Source organism: Elephas maximus, chromosome 25 (genome assembly GCF_024166365.1).
Source record: "Elephas maximus indicus isolate mEleMax1 chromosome 25, mEleMax1 primary haplotype, whole genome shotgun sequence".
NCBI classification, from domain to species: Eukaryota; Metazoa; Chordata; class Mammalia; order Proboscidea; family Elephantidae; genus Elephas; species Elephas maximus.
In genome coordinates, this window is record NC_064843.1 from 61,846,655 (window position 1) to 61,864,822 (window position 18,168).

Genomic DNA, 18,168 nt, shown 5'->3' on the forward strand with positions numbered 1-18,168 from the left:
CATAAAAATTCAAGCTTCTAGTGCCCTAACAATGGGCTGATTAGTAAATATAGATTTATGATCTCCTCATTTTATCTAAAAAATCTGGACACAGAAATCTCCGCTAGCATTGAGCCACTGTTTAAGATTTACGTATTCACGACAGACTACAAAGACCACTGAGCCTTCACCTAACTGAAAACATGGCATACGTGAAAATGTGAAAACATACTGAAGCATTAGATTTGAAAACTCCTTTTTCCACACTGCAGAATCATATTTTTTAAATAATGTTTTGGGTTCTGAGATGTTGTAATGCACTCTTATTTCACCTCATTTTACCGTTTCACTTTCGCTCTAACACACTTTAAAACAGAAAGATGATTCTAAAGGCTAGCCCATTTACGTGACACTCTAGAAAACTCATTCCAAGCAATGTAAATGTTTCCTGCTGACTTCAATTTTATTTTTATTAAATGAGAAGATTCTACAGCTGATTATTTCCAAGAATTTTCCTTCCCTGCAGAATCCTAGCAAACCCTGCTTTAAGGTAGAGCACCATGAACTAAGCCTTCCTCGGCTCTGTCACTGAGGGATCCCAGTATCTGTGAATTAGTCCTCTTCCCAGTTTATACCCCCTCATCTTCCACATGCCATGAGTTGCATCATTCTGCAAAAAATACCTTCATCTGCAATGATGGTTGCAAGGTATCTCAGCATGGAGCATAAGAAATTCCATCGTCACATCTCTATTTGCATATTATTTAGGAAATAAATGGGATTGTGAGTGTAAGTCCAGTCTGCTATTCAGATGCCCTCTATACACACTGCTAAAACTGAGGCAAAGAATGGTAAGGCAGCTCACCAAGACAGCATGGTCACTGCGTCAGGTAAAACCGCAAAGATTAAAGCTCAGGTGTTCATCAGGGGACACACTGCAAGCGTTTTAAACAGAGCCCATCGGCCAGGAAGGTCAAGTGCATTCTGAAGCAACAAAAAAAGGCCAGCTAGTCAGGTGCTCCCTTCTCCTTTTACATGCACCCTAAGGGTATTAAAAAGGTCTTTGTGTCTGCATAATACACTCAAAAAATAAAAATACAGAAAGGACGACTTCCTGATAGGTCATGAATGATTAAAGTTCATTTATAAGTATCCACAATTTAAAGAGCAAATTCTGAAACACTCCCTACACCTCTAATTTGTCATGATGATCTACTCATTAAATATCTTAATGTTCCCTGAGTTTTCCTTATCCCTTTCTTCCCAATCCCAATGGTACATCTTAGTTTTCATAATTTTTAAAATACTAAACATCAGCTTAACCACGTCCTAATTAGAGTCCAGAACAATCTCTGTGAGGTGCACATCAATCACACCGCTCTCCTGCCTGATACTCAAACATCACGTCAAGAGTGCGAATGTCCCTCTTCCATAACCCCTCTCCCTATGCCCCTGCTGACAGCCTGCCAAAGGTCTTCCCAAAGGAGGAAATAGGGCCGGGGTGGTCACATTCCACCCCATACCCAGGGTCTTCAAGGAGGGGGCCGCAGCTAATGGCTCCTTAGGCCTTCTCTCCCTTCCAACTTAACCACGAAATTTCTTCGGAAGAAATTAAAATAACTCCTCATCAAGATATATCAGGATCCTCCAAATTCCAATGTCATTTTTTAATGTGATGGAGAAACAAATCACCAACTTCATATGGAAGGGAAAGAAGCCTCAGATAAGTAAAGCATTACTGAAAAAGAAGAAGAAAGTGGGAGACCTCATTCTACCTGATTTCAGAACCTATTATACAGCCACAGTAGTCAAAACAGCCTCGTACTGGTACAACAACAGGCACAAAGACCAATGGAACAGAATTGAGAACACAGATACAAATCCATCCACATATGAGTAGCTGATATTTGACAAAGGACCAGTGTCAGTTAATTGGGGAAAAGATAGTCTTTTTAACAAACGGTGCTGGCATAACTGGATATTCATTTGCAAAAAAATGAAACAGGACCCATACCTCACACCATGCACAAAAACTAACTCCAAGTGGATCAAAGACCTAAACATAAAGACTAAAACGATAAAGATCATGGAAGAAAAAATAGGGACAACCCTAGGAGCCCTAATACAAGGCATAAACAGAATACAAAACATTACCAAAAGTGACGAAGAGAAACCAGATAACTGGGAGCTCCTAAAAATCAAACAGCTATGCTCATCTAAAGATTTCACCAAAAGAGTAAAAAGACCACCTACAGACTGGGAAAGAATTTTCAGCTATGACATCTCCGACCAGCGCCTGATCTCTAAAATCTATATGATTCTGTCAAAACCCAACCACAAAAAGACAAACAACCCAATCAAGAAGTGGGCAAAGGATATGAACACACACTTCACTAAAGAAGATATTCAGGCAGCTAACAGATACATGAGAAAATGCTCTCGATCATTAGCCATTAGAGAAATGCAAATTAAAAGTACGATGAGATTCCATCTCACTCCAACAAGGCTGGCATTAATCCAAAAAACACAAAATAATAAATACTGGAGAGGCTGCAGAGAGATTGGAACTCTTATACACTGCTGGTGGGAATGTAAAATTGTACAACCACTTTGGAAATCTATCTGGCGATATCTTAAACAGTTAGAAATAGAACTACCATACAACCCAGAAATCCCACTCCTCGGAATATACCCTAGAGATACAAGAGCCTTCACACAAACAGATATATGCACACCCCCCATGCTTATTGCAGCTCTGTTTACAATAGTAAAAAGCTGGAAGCAACCAAGGTGTCCATCAACGGATGAATGGGTAAATAAATTGTGGTATATTCATACAATGGAATACTACGCATCGATAAAGAACAGCGACGAAATCTGTGAAACATTTCAGAACATGGAGGAACCTGGAAGGCATTATGCTGAGCGAAATGAGTCAGAGGCAAAAGGACAAATATTGTATAAGACCACTATTATAAGATCTTGAGAAATAGCATAAACTGAGAAGAACACATACTTTTGTGGTTACGATGGGGGGAGGGAGGGAGGGTGGGAGAGGGTTTTTTACTGATTAGTTAGCAGATCAGAACTACTTTAGGTGAAGGGAAGGACAATACTCAATACATGGAAGGTCAGCTCAACTGGACTGGACCAAAAGCAAAGAAGTTTCCGGGATAAACTGAATGCTTCAAAGGTCAGTGGAGCAAGGGCGGGGGTTTGGGGACCATGGTTTAAGGGGACTTCTAAGTCAATTGTCAAGATAATTCTATTATGAAAACATTCTGCATCCCACTTTGAAATGTGGTGTCTGGGGTCTTAAAATGCTAACAAGCAGCCATCTAAGATGCATCAATTGGTCTCAACCCACCTGGATCAAAGGAGAATGAAGAACAACAAGGTCACACGATAACTATGAGCCCAAGAGACAGAAAGGGCCACATGAACCAGAGACTTACATCATCCTGAGACCAGAAGAACTAGCTGGTGCCTGGCCATAACCGATGACTGCCCTGACAGGGAGCACAACAGAGAACCCCTGAGGGAGCAGCAGATCAGTGGGATGCAGACCTCAAATTCTCACAAAAAGACCATACTTAATGGTCTGACTGAGACTAGAGGAATCCCGGTGGTCATGGTCCCCAAACCTTCTGTTGGCACAGGACAGGAACCATTCCCGCAGACAACTCATCAGACATGGAAGGGACTGGACAGTGGGTAGGAGAGAGATGCTGATGAAGAGTGAGCTATTTGTATCAGGTGGACACTTGAGACTGTGTTGGCATCTCCTGTCTGAAGGGGGGATGGGAGGGTAGAGAGGGTTGGAAGCTGGCAAAATTTTCATGAAAGGAGAGACTGGAAGGGCTGACTCATTAGGGAGTAAGGTGTATATAAACTTATATGTGACAGACTGACTTGATTTGTAAACATTCGCTTGAAGCTCAATAAAAATTAAAAAAAAAAAAAATCAGGATCCTGGCATAATAAAATCTACTTAGAAAACATTCTGCATCCCACCTTGGAGAGTGGCCTCTGGGGTCTTAAACGCTAGCAAGCAGCCATCATCAATTGGTCTCAACCCACCTGGATCAATGGAGAATGAAGAACTCCAAGGACACAAGGTAATTTTACGAGCCCAAGAGAAAGAAAGGGCCACATAAACCAGAGACTATATCAGCCTGAAACCAGAAGAACTAGATGGTGCCCGGCCACAACCGATGATGACTGCCCTGACAGGGAAACACAACAGAGAACCCCTGAGGCAGCAGGAGAGCAGTGGGATGCAGACCCCAAATTCTTGAAAAAAGACCAGACTTAATGGTCTGACTGAGACTAGAAGGACTCCGGTGGTCACTGCCCCCAGACCTGCTGTTGGCCCAGGACAGGAACCATTCCCAAAGCCAACTCTTCAGACAGGGATTGGACTGGACAATGGGATGGAGAGGGATGATGGTGAGGAGTGAGCTTCTTGGATCAGGTGGACACTGGAGACTATGCTGGCATCTCCTGCCTGGAGGGGAGATGAGAGGGTGGAGGGGGTTAGAGGCTGGTGAAATGGACATGAAAAGAGAGAGTGGAGGGAGAGAGCGGGCTGTCTCATTAGCGGGGAGAGCAACTGGGAGTATGTAGCAAGGTGTATATAAGTTTTTGTGTGAGAGACTGACTGACTTGATTTGTAAACTTTCACTTAAGGCACAATGAAAATTAAAAAAAAAAAAGGCATGTCAGGATCCTCAATTTATGATTGGGGTCTTTCACAAAACATGCTAACTTTGCAGAGGTTAGATCATATAGAACAGTACAGGTAATGGAATAAAATTCAGATTCAGGTACAAGGAATGCACTCAGTGGGGACATGAAGCAGGGATGTCATAAAACCTGACTTAGATTTCTGAAAGACCATTCTGGTTCCTGTGTGTGAAAGAGGTGAAGATACTGACAATGTCAACATTTCTGATGTATTTTCATCAATCCTAACACCTGTAAGAAGTAAAAACTACTTTCCAACTGCTAGCCATCATTATACAGGAGTCACGGATACCTGATCCTTGCTGGTCAATCCAAGGTGCATCACCAGGTAGAAATGCACCAGGAAATCTGAGTTAGGCAGAACGTCCTGGCGTCTGGTCATCATGGCGCAGATCAGTCTGTAGGCTTGTAGTTTGCCTTCCTTGTATTCATTTGGCAACGTCGTAGCCTGCCAAGGAGATGACGTTTAAAGATTAAATCAACTCCAGATACAAAGCATTTCAACATTTCACTGACTTCATGGCTTTCCCTAAGAGTCATTTACAGTGGTGTGGGATGCAGTAGCTTCCAGCCTGTCTTCGAAACATGCAGTCTTAGGCAATTACATGCTTTTTAAAACTCAATTTCAGAAAGGAAGAGGAAATTTCAGTAAAGGAATAAAGACAAATCCACTTGCCTTAAATAGCCATGATGCAAAGATTCTGAGTGGTGGGATCAAGACTGGTGGAGACGGAGAAGACTGGTTATCCAGGCTAATTGCTAGATTATCCCGTATCTAATATAAAACAGGAGAGAGAGGTTTAGGGAAGGTAACACTCAGTTTATCTTAATGCTGTTTGAATACTGTCTTCCATAGCCCAATAGCTGCTCCCACTTAATTGTGGAAAAACCTACATATGATACTTACAAGTTTTTCTTTCATCATGAGATCTACTGTCCATTTAAATTGTGAGTCTGATTTACGGTACATTTTTAGATTTAAACACAAAACTAGGGCATTGTTTTTCCTTGAATGTTAATGCCTGGAGATGTCCTGAACTCTAACTAATAAGGAATGGTTTAACGAATTATACCGTACAAACATGAATCATGTTTTTGAAAAAAATTTAATGACATGGAAACATGTATGCTAGTAACAAAAACCAGAATGAAAACTATGTGCTCTAAGGTTTTCCTCTGTAAAGATGTGGTCATCCACAGAAATAAGACTATCTATTAACACTGCTTATGTCTGTGGAATGGGGATGTTAACATTTTTCCAAATTTTTACAATGAAACCAGTTGGTTTGGCTTTTGGTTTTATAAAGAGAATAATTAAAACTGCTTAATACTCTATTTTTTTTTACAGGGGCCCTGGTGGCACAGTGGTTAAGTGCCCCCACCTGCTAACCAAAAGGCTGGCAGTTGGAACCCACAAGCTGCTCCGCAGAAGAAAGACTCGGCAGTCCACTTCCATAAAGATTTAAAGCCTTGGAAACGTTATTGGGCAGTTCTATTCTGTCCGATAGCGTCGCTGAGTCGGAATTTGACTTGACAGTAATGGGATTGATTTTGGTAAGGTAACATTCTACTCATGGGCGAAATGAAATAATTCTTTTGCATTTTTAACATGGCCACTATAAATGTAATTATTTATTCTTTGATAATCAAGTATAAAAACAAAAACTAAACTTATTGCCGTCAAGTCAATTCCAACTCATGGCAACCCTTGTGTTACACACCAAAACTGCTCCACAGGGCTTTCCTGGCTGTAATTTTAATGGAACCAGATCACCAGGCCTTTCTCCCATGGTACTGCTAGATGGGTTTGAACTGCCAACCTTTAGGTTAGTAATCCAGCACAAATCATTTGCACCATCCAGGGACCTCTTTGCTTAAAGACCTAACATGTTTAGCAGTTAACTGCAACATAGTTTTTACATTAAATGATAAGTAAATTTTCCCATATTGGAATAAAACGTAAGGTAGCAGGATATACCTTTGCTAGTTTGTACCAGAGTTCATAGAGATAGCCAAAAACTTTGGCATGGATCTTCGGTGACTGGATGTTATTCACATCCCCAAGGATTCCCAAGACCCTCCGCCATAGTACAGCAGCAGAGTCTGGGTGCCAGCCAGTGAGGTTCCCCCCAGCAATGATGCTACAGTCATCTGCGAGGCATTCACTGCTATCTATGGAGAAAAATGTGTGTATTAGCCATGGAAACACAATCTTTATTTCATCAGCACAGCCTTTTTTCTTTAATACAAATTACTTATGTTAAAAATTCATGTATTCTACAAAGAAAACTACAAAACACTACTGCAACAAACCAAAAGAGACCTACATAAATAGAAAAGCATGCCATGTTCACGGATAGGAAGGCTCAACATTGTGAAAATGTCAATTCTACCCAAAGTGATCTACAGATATAATACAATCCCAATATAAATACCAACAGCATTCTTCAATGAGATAGAAAAACTAATCACCAATTTTCTATAGAAAGGAAAGAGGCCCCGGATAAGCAAAGCATTATTGTAGGAGACCTCACACTAGCTGATCTCAGAACCTACTATACAGTCACTGTAGTCAAAACAGCCTGGTACTGGTACAACGACAGACATACAGACCAATGGAACAGAATTGGAACCCACATGTAAATCCACCCACCTATGCTCAGCTGATCTTTGACAAAGGACCAAAGTCCATTAAATGGTGAAAAGACAGTCTCTTTAACAAATGGTGTTGAAAAAACTGGATGTCCATAAGTAAAAAAAAAAAACAAAACAGAACTCATACCTCATACCATACACTAAAACTAACTCAAAATGAATCAAAGACCTATATGTAAAACCTAAAATAATAAAGATCATGGAAGAAAAAATAGGGACAAGGGTAGGGGCCCTAATACATGGTATAAGTAGAATACAAACCATGACCAACAACACATGAATACCAGCAGATAAACTCGGTAACTGGGAGCTCCTAAAAATTATAAACACTTCGGCTCATCGCAAGTCTTCAACAAAACAGTAAGAGAACCTATGGACTGGGGAAAACGTTTTGGCTACAACACATCCAACAAGAGCCTAATCTGTAAAATCTGTAGAACACTTCAACACCTCAACAACAAAAAGACAACCCAATTAAAAAATGAGCAAAGGATATGAACAGACACTTTACCAAAAAAGACATTCAAATGGCTAACAGATACATGAAGAAATGCTCATGATCATTAGCCATTAGAGAAATACAACTTGAAACTACAATGAGATACCATCTCACCCTGAGACCACTGTACCACTTTACCCTGACACTACTGGTACTAATAAAAAACAAAAAACAACAACAACAAAATAACAAATGTTGGAGAGGTTTCAGGGGAGACTGAAACTCTTATGCACTCGTGGTAATGTAAAATGGTACAACCACAGTGGAAAATGATATGGTGCCTCCTTAAAAAGCTAGAAATAGAAATATCATATGATTCAGCAATCCCACTCCTAGGAATATAACCCAGAGAAAAACTATCATATGCATAGACATATGTACACTCATGTTCACTACAGCATTATTCACAGTAGCAAAAAGATGAAATAAACTAAGTGCCTGTTATGGATTGAACCATGTCCCCCCAGAATATCTGTAACTTAGCTGGGCCATGAGTCCCAGTATTGTGTGATTGCCCATGATTTTATGTGATTTTCCCATATGTTGTAAATCTTATCACTACGATGTAGCAAAATGGATTAGCGGCAATTACACTGATGAAGTCTACAAGATCAGGTAGCGTCTTAGGTCAATCTCTTTTGAGATACAAAAGAGAGAAGTATGCAGAGAGACATGAGGACCTCATACCACCAGGAAAGCAGCATCAGGAGCAGAGCGCATCCTTTGGACCTGAGGTTCCTGCCCTGAGATGCTCCCGGACCAAAGGAAGACTGATGACAAAGACCTCCCTCCAGAGCAGACAGAGAGAAAGACTTCCCCTGGAACTGGCGCCTGAATTTGGACTTCTAGCCTACTTACTGGACTGTAAAAGAATAAATTTCTCTTTGTAAAGCCATCCACTTGTAGTATTTCTGTTATAGCAGCACAAGATGACTAAGACAGTGCCCATCAACAGATGAACTGATAAACAAATTATAGTATATACGCACAGTGGAATACTACGCGATAAAGGACAAAGGTGAATCCAAGAAACGTTTTACAACATGGATGAATCTGGAAGGCATTATGCTGAGTAAAATAAGTCAGTCAAAAAAGGACAAATACTGTATGAGACCACTATTATAAAACTCAAGATAAGGGTTACACACAGTAAGAAACAATCTTTGATTGTTATGAGAGAGGGGAAGGGTGGGGAAGTCACTAACTAACTAGTAGACAAATGCTAACTTTGGTGAGGGGAAAGGCAACATACAATATAGGGGAAGTCAGCACAACTTGACCAAGGCAAAGTTACAGAAGCTTCCTAGACATATCCAAACACCTTGAGGGACCGAGTTACTGGGGCTAAGGGCTGGGGACTATGGTTTTGGGGGACATCTAGGCCAACTACCATAACATAGTTCATAAAGAAGATGTTCTACATCCTACTTTGGTGAGCAGCATCTGGGGTCTGAAAAGCTCAGGAGCAGCCATCTAAAATACATCTATTGGTTCCACCACATTCGGAGCAAAGGAGAATGAAAAAAAGCAAAGATGTAAGGAAAACTGTAGTCCAAAGGACTAATGGACCACAAGCCTGAACCCTGAATAACTAGATGGTGCCCAGCTACCACCACAGATCGCTCTGACAGGGATAACAATAGAGGCTTCCAGGCAGAGCAGGAGAAAAATGTAGAACAAAATTCAAATTCACAAAAAAGGCCAGACTTACTAGTGTGACAGACACTAGAGAAACCCCCAACACTATGGCCTCCAGATACCCCGTTAACTCAGAAGTAAAGCTACTCCTGAAGTTCACCTTTCAGCCAGAGATTAGATAAGCCTAGAAAACAATTATACACATGAAGAACCTGCTTCTTAGTTCAAACAAGCATATGAGACCAAATGGGCAATACCTGCCTAAAAGCAAAGATAAGAGGGCAGGAAGGGGCAGGCAATCCAGACGAATGGACATGGGCAACCTGGGGTGGAAAGGGAAAGGGGGCACAGGGCTGATACATATTTCAGGGACGGCAACCAATGTCACAAAACAATTTGTGCATAAATTTTTGAACGAGAAAATTTGCATTGTAAACTTTCACCTAAAGCACAATAATTTTTTTTTAAAAATCATTTAAAAAATTCATGTATTCAGAGTAAAAAAATTAAAATGTGAAATGGGTGAAAACTTAAAAGGATAGAAAAGCAAGATCAATGAAGAAAGGTCAAATGATCTTGACTCTTCAACTAAAATGGCAACAACCTAGAGATGACACAATAGTTCCTGGAGACCCTGTGAAGGGTTTTACAAATCAGAAACAGGGAAGAGGGAAATCCTTGAACAAGGTGGGTGGGGGACAGTGTCATGAAAAACAGGTCATCAGGGAAGGTCATCATGGCTGGAGTCACATTTGTGGATGTTGTAAAATGAAACCAAACCCGTTGCCATCAATTCCAACTCATAGCAACCCTACAGGACAAAGTACAACTGCCCCAGGTGGTTTCCAAGGCTGTAATCTTTACAGGAGTAGATCACGACATCTTTCTCCCAAGGAGCAGCTAAAGAGATTCAAACCACCAACCAAAAGGTTGGCAGCCAAGTGCTTAAAAACTGCACCACTAACAATCTTTTTGTTGTTGTAAAGTCAGGTTATTTTTTTGTTAGCTGTCATCACATCGACTCTGACTCATGGTGATCCCATGTACAACAGAAAGAAGCTGCCTGGTTCTGCATCATCCTCACAGTGTTCAAGTCCATCTTGTTCAAGTCATCTTATGACCACATGAGTGCCAATCTATCTCACCGAATGTCTCCCTCACCCTCGTTGTTCCTCTGCTTCACCAAACATGATATCTTCTTCTAGCAACTGATCCCTCCTGATGACATGTCCAAAGCAAGCAAGTCTCACAAAGTTCTTTTGTGATCCATAAGGTTTTCACAGGCTAACTTTTGGAAGTAGACTGCCAGGGCTTTCTTCCTAGTCTGTCTTAGTCTGGAAGCTCTCCTGAAACCTGTCCACCACAGGTGACCCAGCTGGTATTTAAAATACCAGTGGCATAGCTTCCAGTATCACAGTAACATGCAAGCCACCACCACGGTATGACAAACTGACAGACAAGTGGTGGTAAAGCAGGTTTACCCAAAAACCAAACTCGTTGCCATCGAGTCGATTCCAACTCATAGATAACCTATAGGACAGAGTGGAACTGCCCCATAGGGTTTCCAAGGAGCGGCTGGTGGATCCAAACTGCTGACCTTTTGGTTGGCAGCCACAGCTCTCTTAACCACTGCATCACCAGGCTTTACTGGGGTGTAATTTGCACAAAATAAATTTTCATCCCCCCCCCCCCAATTTTTTTTTTTTTAAGAAAGGTATACTGCTATGTAATTGCCACCATAATTGAGATATGGAAAGTTTCATCACTCCCAAAAAATGTCCTTCGTGGTCAATCTCGTCGCCCTATTCCAGCCCCTGGCAAACACTGCTTTTTTCTGTCCCTACGGTTTTGCCTTTTCCAGAATGACATATAAACGGAATCCTACAGTATGCAGCCCTTTCTATCTGGCTTCTTTCACTTAGCATCACATACTTGAGATGCATCCATATTGCGTGTGTCAGTAGTCTCTTTCTTTTATTGCTGACTAATACTCTGTTTTATGGATGTACCAATTTGTTTTTCCATTCGTCTGTTGAAAGAAATTTGGATTGCTTCCTGTTTTGGCAATTATAAATAAAGCTGCTCTAAACGTGCATGTACAGGTTTTTGTGAGAACTTTTGTTAACATCTCTCTTTGGTAACTACCAAAAAGTGGGATTCCTTGGTTATATCACATATGTATGTTTAACTTTTTAAGAAACCGTCGAACTGTTTTCCAAATAGGCTGTTCCAGTTTGCATTCCCACCAGCAAAATAAAAAATTCTATTTGTTCTGCCTCCTCACCAGGACTTGGTACTGTCAGTTTTAAAAATTTTAACCATTCTATGGTTTTTTATGGTTGGGAAACTCAATATAGCTCAGATGTGTCTACTACCCAAAGTAATCTATAGATTTGACGCAATCCCAACCGAAATTTCAATAATCTTCTTTACAGAAACGGAAAAACCAATTCTCAATTTTATATGGAAAGGCAAGAGGCCCCAAGTAGCCAAAGGAATTTTGAAGAAGAAGAACAAGGTGGGAGGACTCACACTTCCTGATTTTAAAATTATAATGATCAAAACAGTCTGGTACTGGTATAACAACGACGCATAGAATAATGGACTAGAATTGAAAGTCCATAAATAAACCCATACATGTATGGTCAGCTGATTTTTGATAAGGGTGCTAAGTCCATTCAAAGGGGAAGGGAGAGTCTCTTTAATAACTGTTGCTGAGAAAAACTGGATTTCCACATGCCGAAGAATGAATCAGGATCCATGCCTCACACCATACACAAAAACCAATTCAAAATGGATCAAGGACCTAAACGTGAATATTAAAATCATAAAATTCTTAGGAAAAAAAAGATGTGGCTGTGGGGCCTAGCTTTTAACAACAACAACAACAAAAAATAAACCCCCTTCTCCCCCCATTGCCTTTGAGTCGATTCCAATTCATAGTGACCCTATAGGACAGAGTAGAACTGCCCCATAGGGTTTCCAAGGCTGTAAATCTTCACGGAAGCAGACTGTCACATTTTCTCCTGCAGAGTGGCTGGTGGATTCAAACCGCCGACCTTTCTGTTAGCAGCTAAGTGTTTTAACCACGGCAATACCAGCACTCCAGGTTTTAACAATGGGTTATCAAATATTATAACAAAAGTACTAGCAACAAAAGACAAAAATGAATAAATGGGACTTTATAAAAAAATTAAGTACTTTTGTTTATCAAAGGACTTTATCAAAAAACTGAAGAGAAAACATACAGACTGAGAGAAAATTTGGGAACCATATAGCCAACAAGGGTCTAATATCCAAATACACATATAAAACCTCCATAACTTAACAAAAAGACAAACAACCCAATCAAAAAATGTTCAAAGGACTTGAACAGAAATTTCACCAAAGAGGATACTCAAATGGCCAACAGCATCTGAAAAAAATGCTCAACGTTATTAATAACCAAAAAAACCTACTGCCATCAAGTTGATTCCGACTATAGTGATCCTGTAAGACAGAGTAGAACTGCCCCATAGGGTTTCCAAAGCTGTAAATCTTTATGGAAGCAGACTGTCACATCTTTCTTCCTCGGAGCCGCTAGGGCGTTTGAATGGCCAACCCTTCAGTTACCAGCTGAGTGCTTAACCACTGCGCCACCAGGGCACCTTCATTAAACATTCGAAAGGTGCAAATCAAAACCACAATGAGGTATCACTTCACTCCAAGATGGCTAAGATTAAAAAAAATAATAACAATAACAAATGTTGGCGAGGATGTAGAGAAAGTGAAACGCTTATCCATTGCTGGTGAGGATGCAAAATGGAACAGCCTCTGAGGAAAACCGTTTGGCAGTTCCTCCAGAAGTTAAACATATAAATATCATATGACCCAGGAATACCACTTCTAGGTATACACCCAAGAGATGTGGAAGGAGCAGCTCGCGAACAGACACATGTACACCAGTGGTCACTGCTGCTCTATTTGCAAGAGCCAAAAGGTGTAAACAACCTAAATGCCCATTGGTAGAGAAATGAATAAACAAAATGTGGTACATACATACAACGAAATACCATTCAGCTGCTAAAAGGAATGAAGGGCTGATTCATGCTACAATGCTGATGAACCTCAAAAACCGTTTGCTCAGTGAAATAATCCAAAAGGACAAACACTGTATGAGCTCACTTATCAGAAATAACAAGGACAGGTAAACGTATAGAGACCAAACTTTATTCGTGGTTACCAAGGGCAGGAAGGATGGGGAAAGGGAGAGCCACTGCTTAGGAGGCAGCGAGTATTTGCTCATGGCGAAGGGAAATTTAGTGATGATTATGGGTCGGAGCACGTGATTAACGGATATCACTCAATGGTACACCTGAAAAACGCTCAACTGGCATTTGTTGTGTTACACATTTTTTTTTTTTTACAACAATAAAACTTCTTTACGCATTACTATAGGTATGGGAAGTCCCTGGGTGGCACAAATGGTCAAACGGTCGACTACTTGCCAAAAGGCTGGTGGTTCTGGCGCCTCAGAAGACAGGCCTGGTGATCTGTTTCTGAGACATCACACTCCTGAAAATCCTCCAGAGCAGTTCTACTCCGCACACACGGGTAGCATGAGTTGGAACTGACCTGACGGCAATTAACACCAACAACTGACATGGAGTGGCATCTCGTGAGGTTTTCAGTTGCATTTCTCTAACGACTAATGATGTGAAGCACACGATAACACGTGAATCAAGCCTGAAGGTGGTGAGGAAATGGGATAGGCAGTCATGAACATGGTGGGAGTGGCAATCGGGGGGAGAACTAGTGCAAAGGCTCTCGGAGGGAGTGTGCTAGCAAGTTCAAGCATGAGCAAGCACATCTTTTTACATATGTTCAATCATGAAATAGGAGGGATCAGTTCCTGGAGAAGGACGTCATGCTTGGTAAAGTAGTGGGTCAGCCAAAGAGAGGAAGACCCTCCCTGCGATGGACTGACACGGTGGCCACAACAACAGGCTCAAGCACAACAGCGATCATGAGGACAGATCAGGACCAGGCAACGTTCCGTCCTATTGTACGCAGGGTCGCTATGAGTCGGGACTGACTTCATGGCACCTAACAACAATCATGAAATATAAAGTTTCACTCACAGAAACAAATGGCAAATGAAGGATTTAATGATCTATATGTATTAATTATATATTATTGATACTACAACTAAAAATTTACAGAATTTTGTTCTTCGATTGCTGGTTGGTTTAACACAGCCAAAGGCTGGGAAAGACTAGGTTGATTAAATTTCCAGCTTCCTAAAATCACAAGCATTTGGATAATTAACAAAAACGTAAAAGTAGTAAAAACACACAGGCAGCACTTACAGCACTAGGTCCCAGCAAAGAAAAAATATTTTATAGTACACATGTAATAATCAACAATGGTGAACACACGTTATTTTCTCACTTTCATCCTGTTGACACCCTTGCAGCATTTAACACGTCTTCCTCCTCATGCCCTTTTCTCACAAGCCTGCCTCCCTGTTTCCGTGACCAAGCACATCCTCCAATGCTCCGGCAGCTCAGCTTGTCACTGAGCTGGTTTCCACACAGCAACCCGAGCCTTACACAAAATTCGCTTAGCGTCCTCCTGTGTCATAGCTGCAGCCACCGTGTAGTCTACCCCTCGCCTCTCCACCACCATTGTTCTTGTGGAGGTCACCCATGACCTCCACGTTGCTTAATCCAGTGGTCAATTTTCAGTCCTTGGCAGCACTGGATTCAAGTTATCATCCTCTTCTCTGAAATGCCTTCTTTATGTGACCCCCAGGGTACAACATTTATCAGGTTGTCCTCCTTTGCTAATTCCTGTTCCTCTTCATCTCACTCATTCGGAAAAATCGAAGGGCCCAGACTCGGGATTTGAACCTCTTCTCTTCTCTACCCACACTCACTTCCTTCTCCACCTCATACAGACTTACAATTGAAATACCATCCATGTAGTCATATCTCCACATGCACATCTCTGCTCTGGATTTTTTTACTCAATTCTAGACTAATTTTTCCAACCACCCACTTGACAGCTCTCCCTGGATATTTATGAGCCTTGAACTGAACTCTCCTTCTCTTGCCAAACCCCCCCCCCATAGTAACCCATTATAGTAAATGACAATTCATCCTGCCAATTCCTCAGATCAAAAACCCTGGAGTAATCCTTGACTCCTCTTTTTTGCAAATCCAATAAACCCTGTCTACTCTTTACGCGAGCATAACCAGAATCTGATCACATCTTGACACATCTACTGCCATCCAAGGCAACATCTGCTCTAGATCGGACTGTTGTGAAGTCCTCCTGACTGGTCCTTCTTCTTCCATCTTCGTCCACAGTCTGTTCTCAATACAGCAGATATCGCGATCCTTTTCAAATGTTATCTCTGTTTCTTCTTTGTTCAAACTTTCCAGTGGTTTTCCATCTCGGAGTAAAATCCAAATTCTACACAGTCTCCACTCCACACAATTTGGGCCCCTTGTCAGCCACGCCCCGGTCCACTTCTCACTTCCCCTCTAACTACTTTCTCTTCCCTCACTTTCAGCTGTAATGGCCTTCTTGATTTTCCTCCAGCATACTTTTTGTGCTTCAATTTTCTAAATGCCTCTTATATATTTGCATTCTTTTCCAGTCCTTATTCGTGAACACCTGAAATGGTATACAAGGCCTATGTAGGGGAGAGGATAGGGAGGGTTCTGTGGAGCAGTAAATATTTCCAGTTTCTATTACTCCCAAAAGCCTTAGGTGGATTCCCAAAAGCCTTCACTGGATTAACTGTCCTACAAAACTGATTTCATCCTAACATGTAAGAAATTTTAGGAAGACATAGTCCCAAGTGGTCACCCAGGCTGAGAGAGGCCAGAATGACAAAATGACACACATCACTTCTGTCTGTTCCTTTCTTTCAGTGAAGCACATCTTCCAGGACCTGCCTGAGAAGTGGGCTTTGTCCTCAAATGCCTGAAGTGCTTGTTCCCTATTTGTAATCCACAGTTTGGCAGAGCAGGTTGAAAATGTTTTTCTTTAGTTTCAAAAGGATTGCCCCAATTTCCTCTATCTTCCTTTATAATTTTAAAGTTCACAGCCTTCTAATACATGAACTTTTATGAAAAATTATTAACCTCTTTGGGACACTTTAGTGTCTTCTTTTTGCACCTAGTGTTCTGAAATCTCACAATGTACTGTGGTATTTCCTATTTTACCAAGAGTTCTGAACTCTCACAATGTGCCTTGGTATTCTCTATTTTCAGCCATTGTGGTCTGGTATTTGCTAGGCTCTTTCAACTACAATATTCATGTTCTGGGAAATTTTACTTATTTCATTGATGATTTCATCATTTCTATTTTTCTCTTAACTCTCAGTTTCTAATTTAACGTTCCACCTCTCACACTAGTCTCCTTGTCTTATCTTTCACTCCTATTTCCCTTTTTCCTACCTTCTGGGAGAAGCATCCAATTTTTTTTTCCAACCTTCTATTGGCTTTATTTCTCCTGTTATATTTTTAATAGCAAATGCTTTTTCTTATTGTCTCAGTCCATTCTTATAATTGCTGGTCTTTTTTTCATGGATACATATATTCTTATGTCTCTGAAGATATTAGTAACTTTTAAAATTTTTAGTTCTTCTTTCACGAGGTACCTCCTCTCATATTCTTGTATTTTTCTCATTTTTCATGTTAGGCATCTTCTTCAAATGGCTGGAGAAATTGGCTAGCTGCCCATATTTAAGAGTGGCCCACAAATGAGCGGAATGGAACGATGGGCACATGCGGCCTTTGGTCAGTTTCATTACGTTCTTGGAGAATCTCAGACATAAGTATCTTTACATTGTTTTTCTAGAACTCAAATGCCAAGGACTCTCCCAACTTTCTGCTCATAAAGTATGTAAACTCTTACTTACTCCCTGTGTTTTTTTAGACAGTATTTCTGCGCTCAGCTTTGCTCTGGTGAACTCAGCCCAGAAACTCCCTGTTTAACTGCCTCCATCTTCTAGGGTGAAGAAGTGGCTCATGTGCAGCGGAACTTTAACTACCATATTTTTACACAAATAACACATGTGCTATTTGTTTTCTGACAACAAAGCAACCTTCTCACCCATTATTTTCCTAAGTGTGCGCTACTCGCATTATATGGGTGTGCTTGTTATTTACATTGGCAAATTATTTGCCAGGGAAAATATGGTACTTGTTAAATACTTGCAAACACTCTTCTTGTTACTAGCCCAACCATCACCTCCCACTATTTTAATCAGGTTACTTCTTTCTTTTCCCTGCTCCTGACGTAGGATTCAGTGTTCTCTGGTCTGCTAATTTATCACATCTCCTGCTTTGCTACTTTTAAAAATTGGTTATTACCTTTTCTCCTGCTATTTTTGTCCTTGTGGGTTTATATCTGATTTAATATAAATCCCTCTAATGTGGCTTAGATGCGGTTTGGGGAACATGTGGGGCTATTTCTATTTGCTCAATCTATTATGTTGAACTAGGTATGTATTAAGAGGATTTTTTAGATACCTTTGTCACTTATTTCTTTAGCTTATTTTTTAAAGTCGTGTATTTTATTTTCTAACTTTACCATTTTTATGTTTAGTTTTAATGCACTTCTTTGAATTTTTAAAATTTTTATTCTGCTTTAAGTGA

General features: G+C 40.7%; 1 protein-coding gene across 6 annotated transcripts in view; it reads right to left on the reverse strand.

The window, feature by feature from the left end:
• RALGAPA2 (Ral GTPase activating protein catalytic subunit alpha 2) overlaps window positions 1–18,168 on the reverse strand; it is a 459,903-nt gene that overhangs the window by 247,476 nt on the left and 194,259 nt on the right. For all 6 annotated transcript variants that reach the window (XR_007515412.1, XM_049869401.1, XM_049869403.1 and 3 more), the window contains 3 exons: window positions 6,704–6,897; window positions 5,402–5,500; window positions 5,018–5,173 (listed from right to left, as the gene is read on the reverse strand). Coding sequence is in view for 5 of the 6 variants with exons in the window: in XM_049869401.1 (XP_049725358.1) it covers window positions 5,018–5,173; window positions 5,402–5,500; window positions 6,704–6,897 (449 nt within the window). In the remaining variant the exon portion in view is untranslated. The remainder of the gene's footprint in view (window positions 1–5,017; window positions 5,174–5,401; window positions 5,501–6,703; window positions 6,898–18,168) is intronic.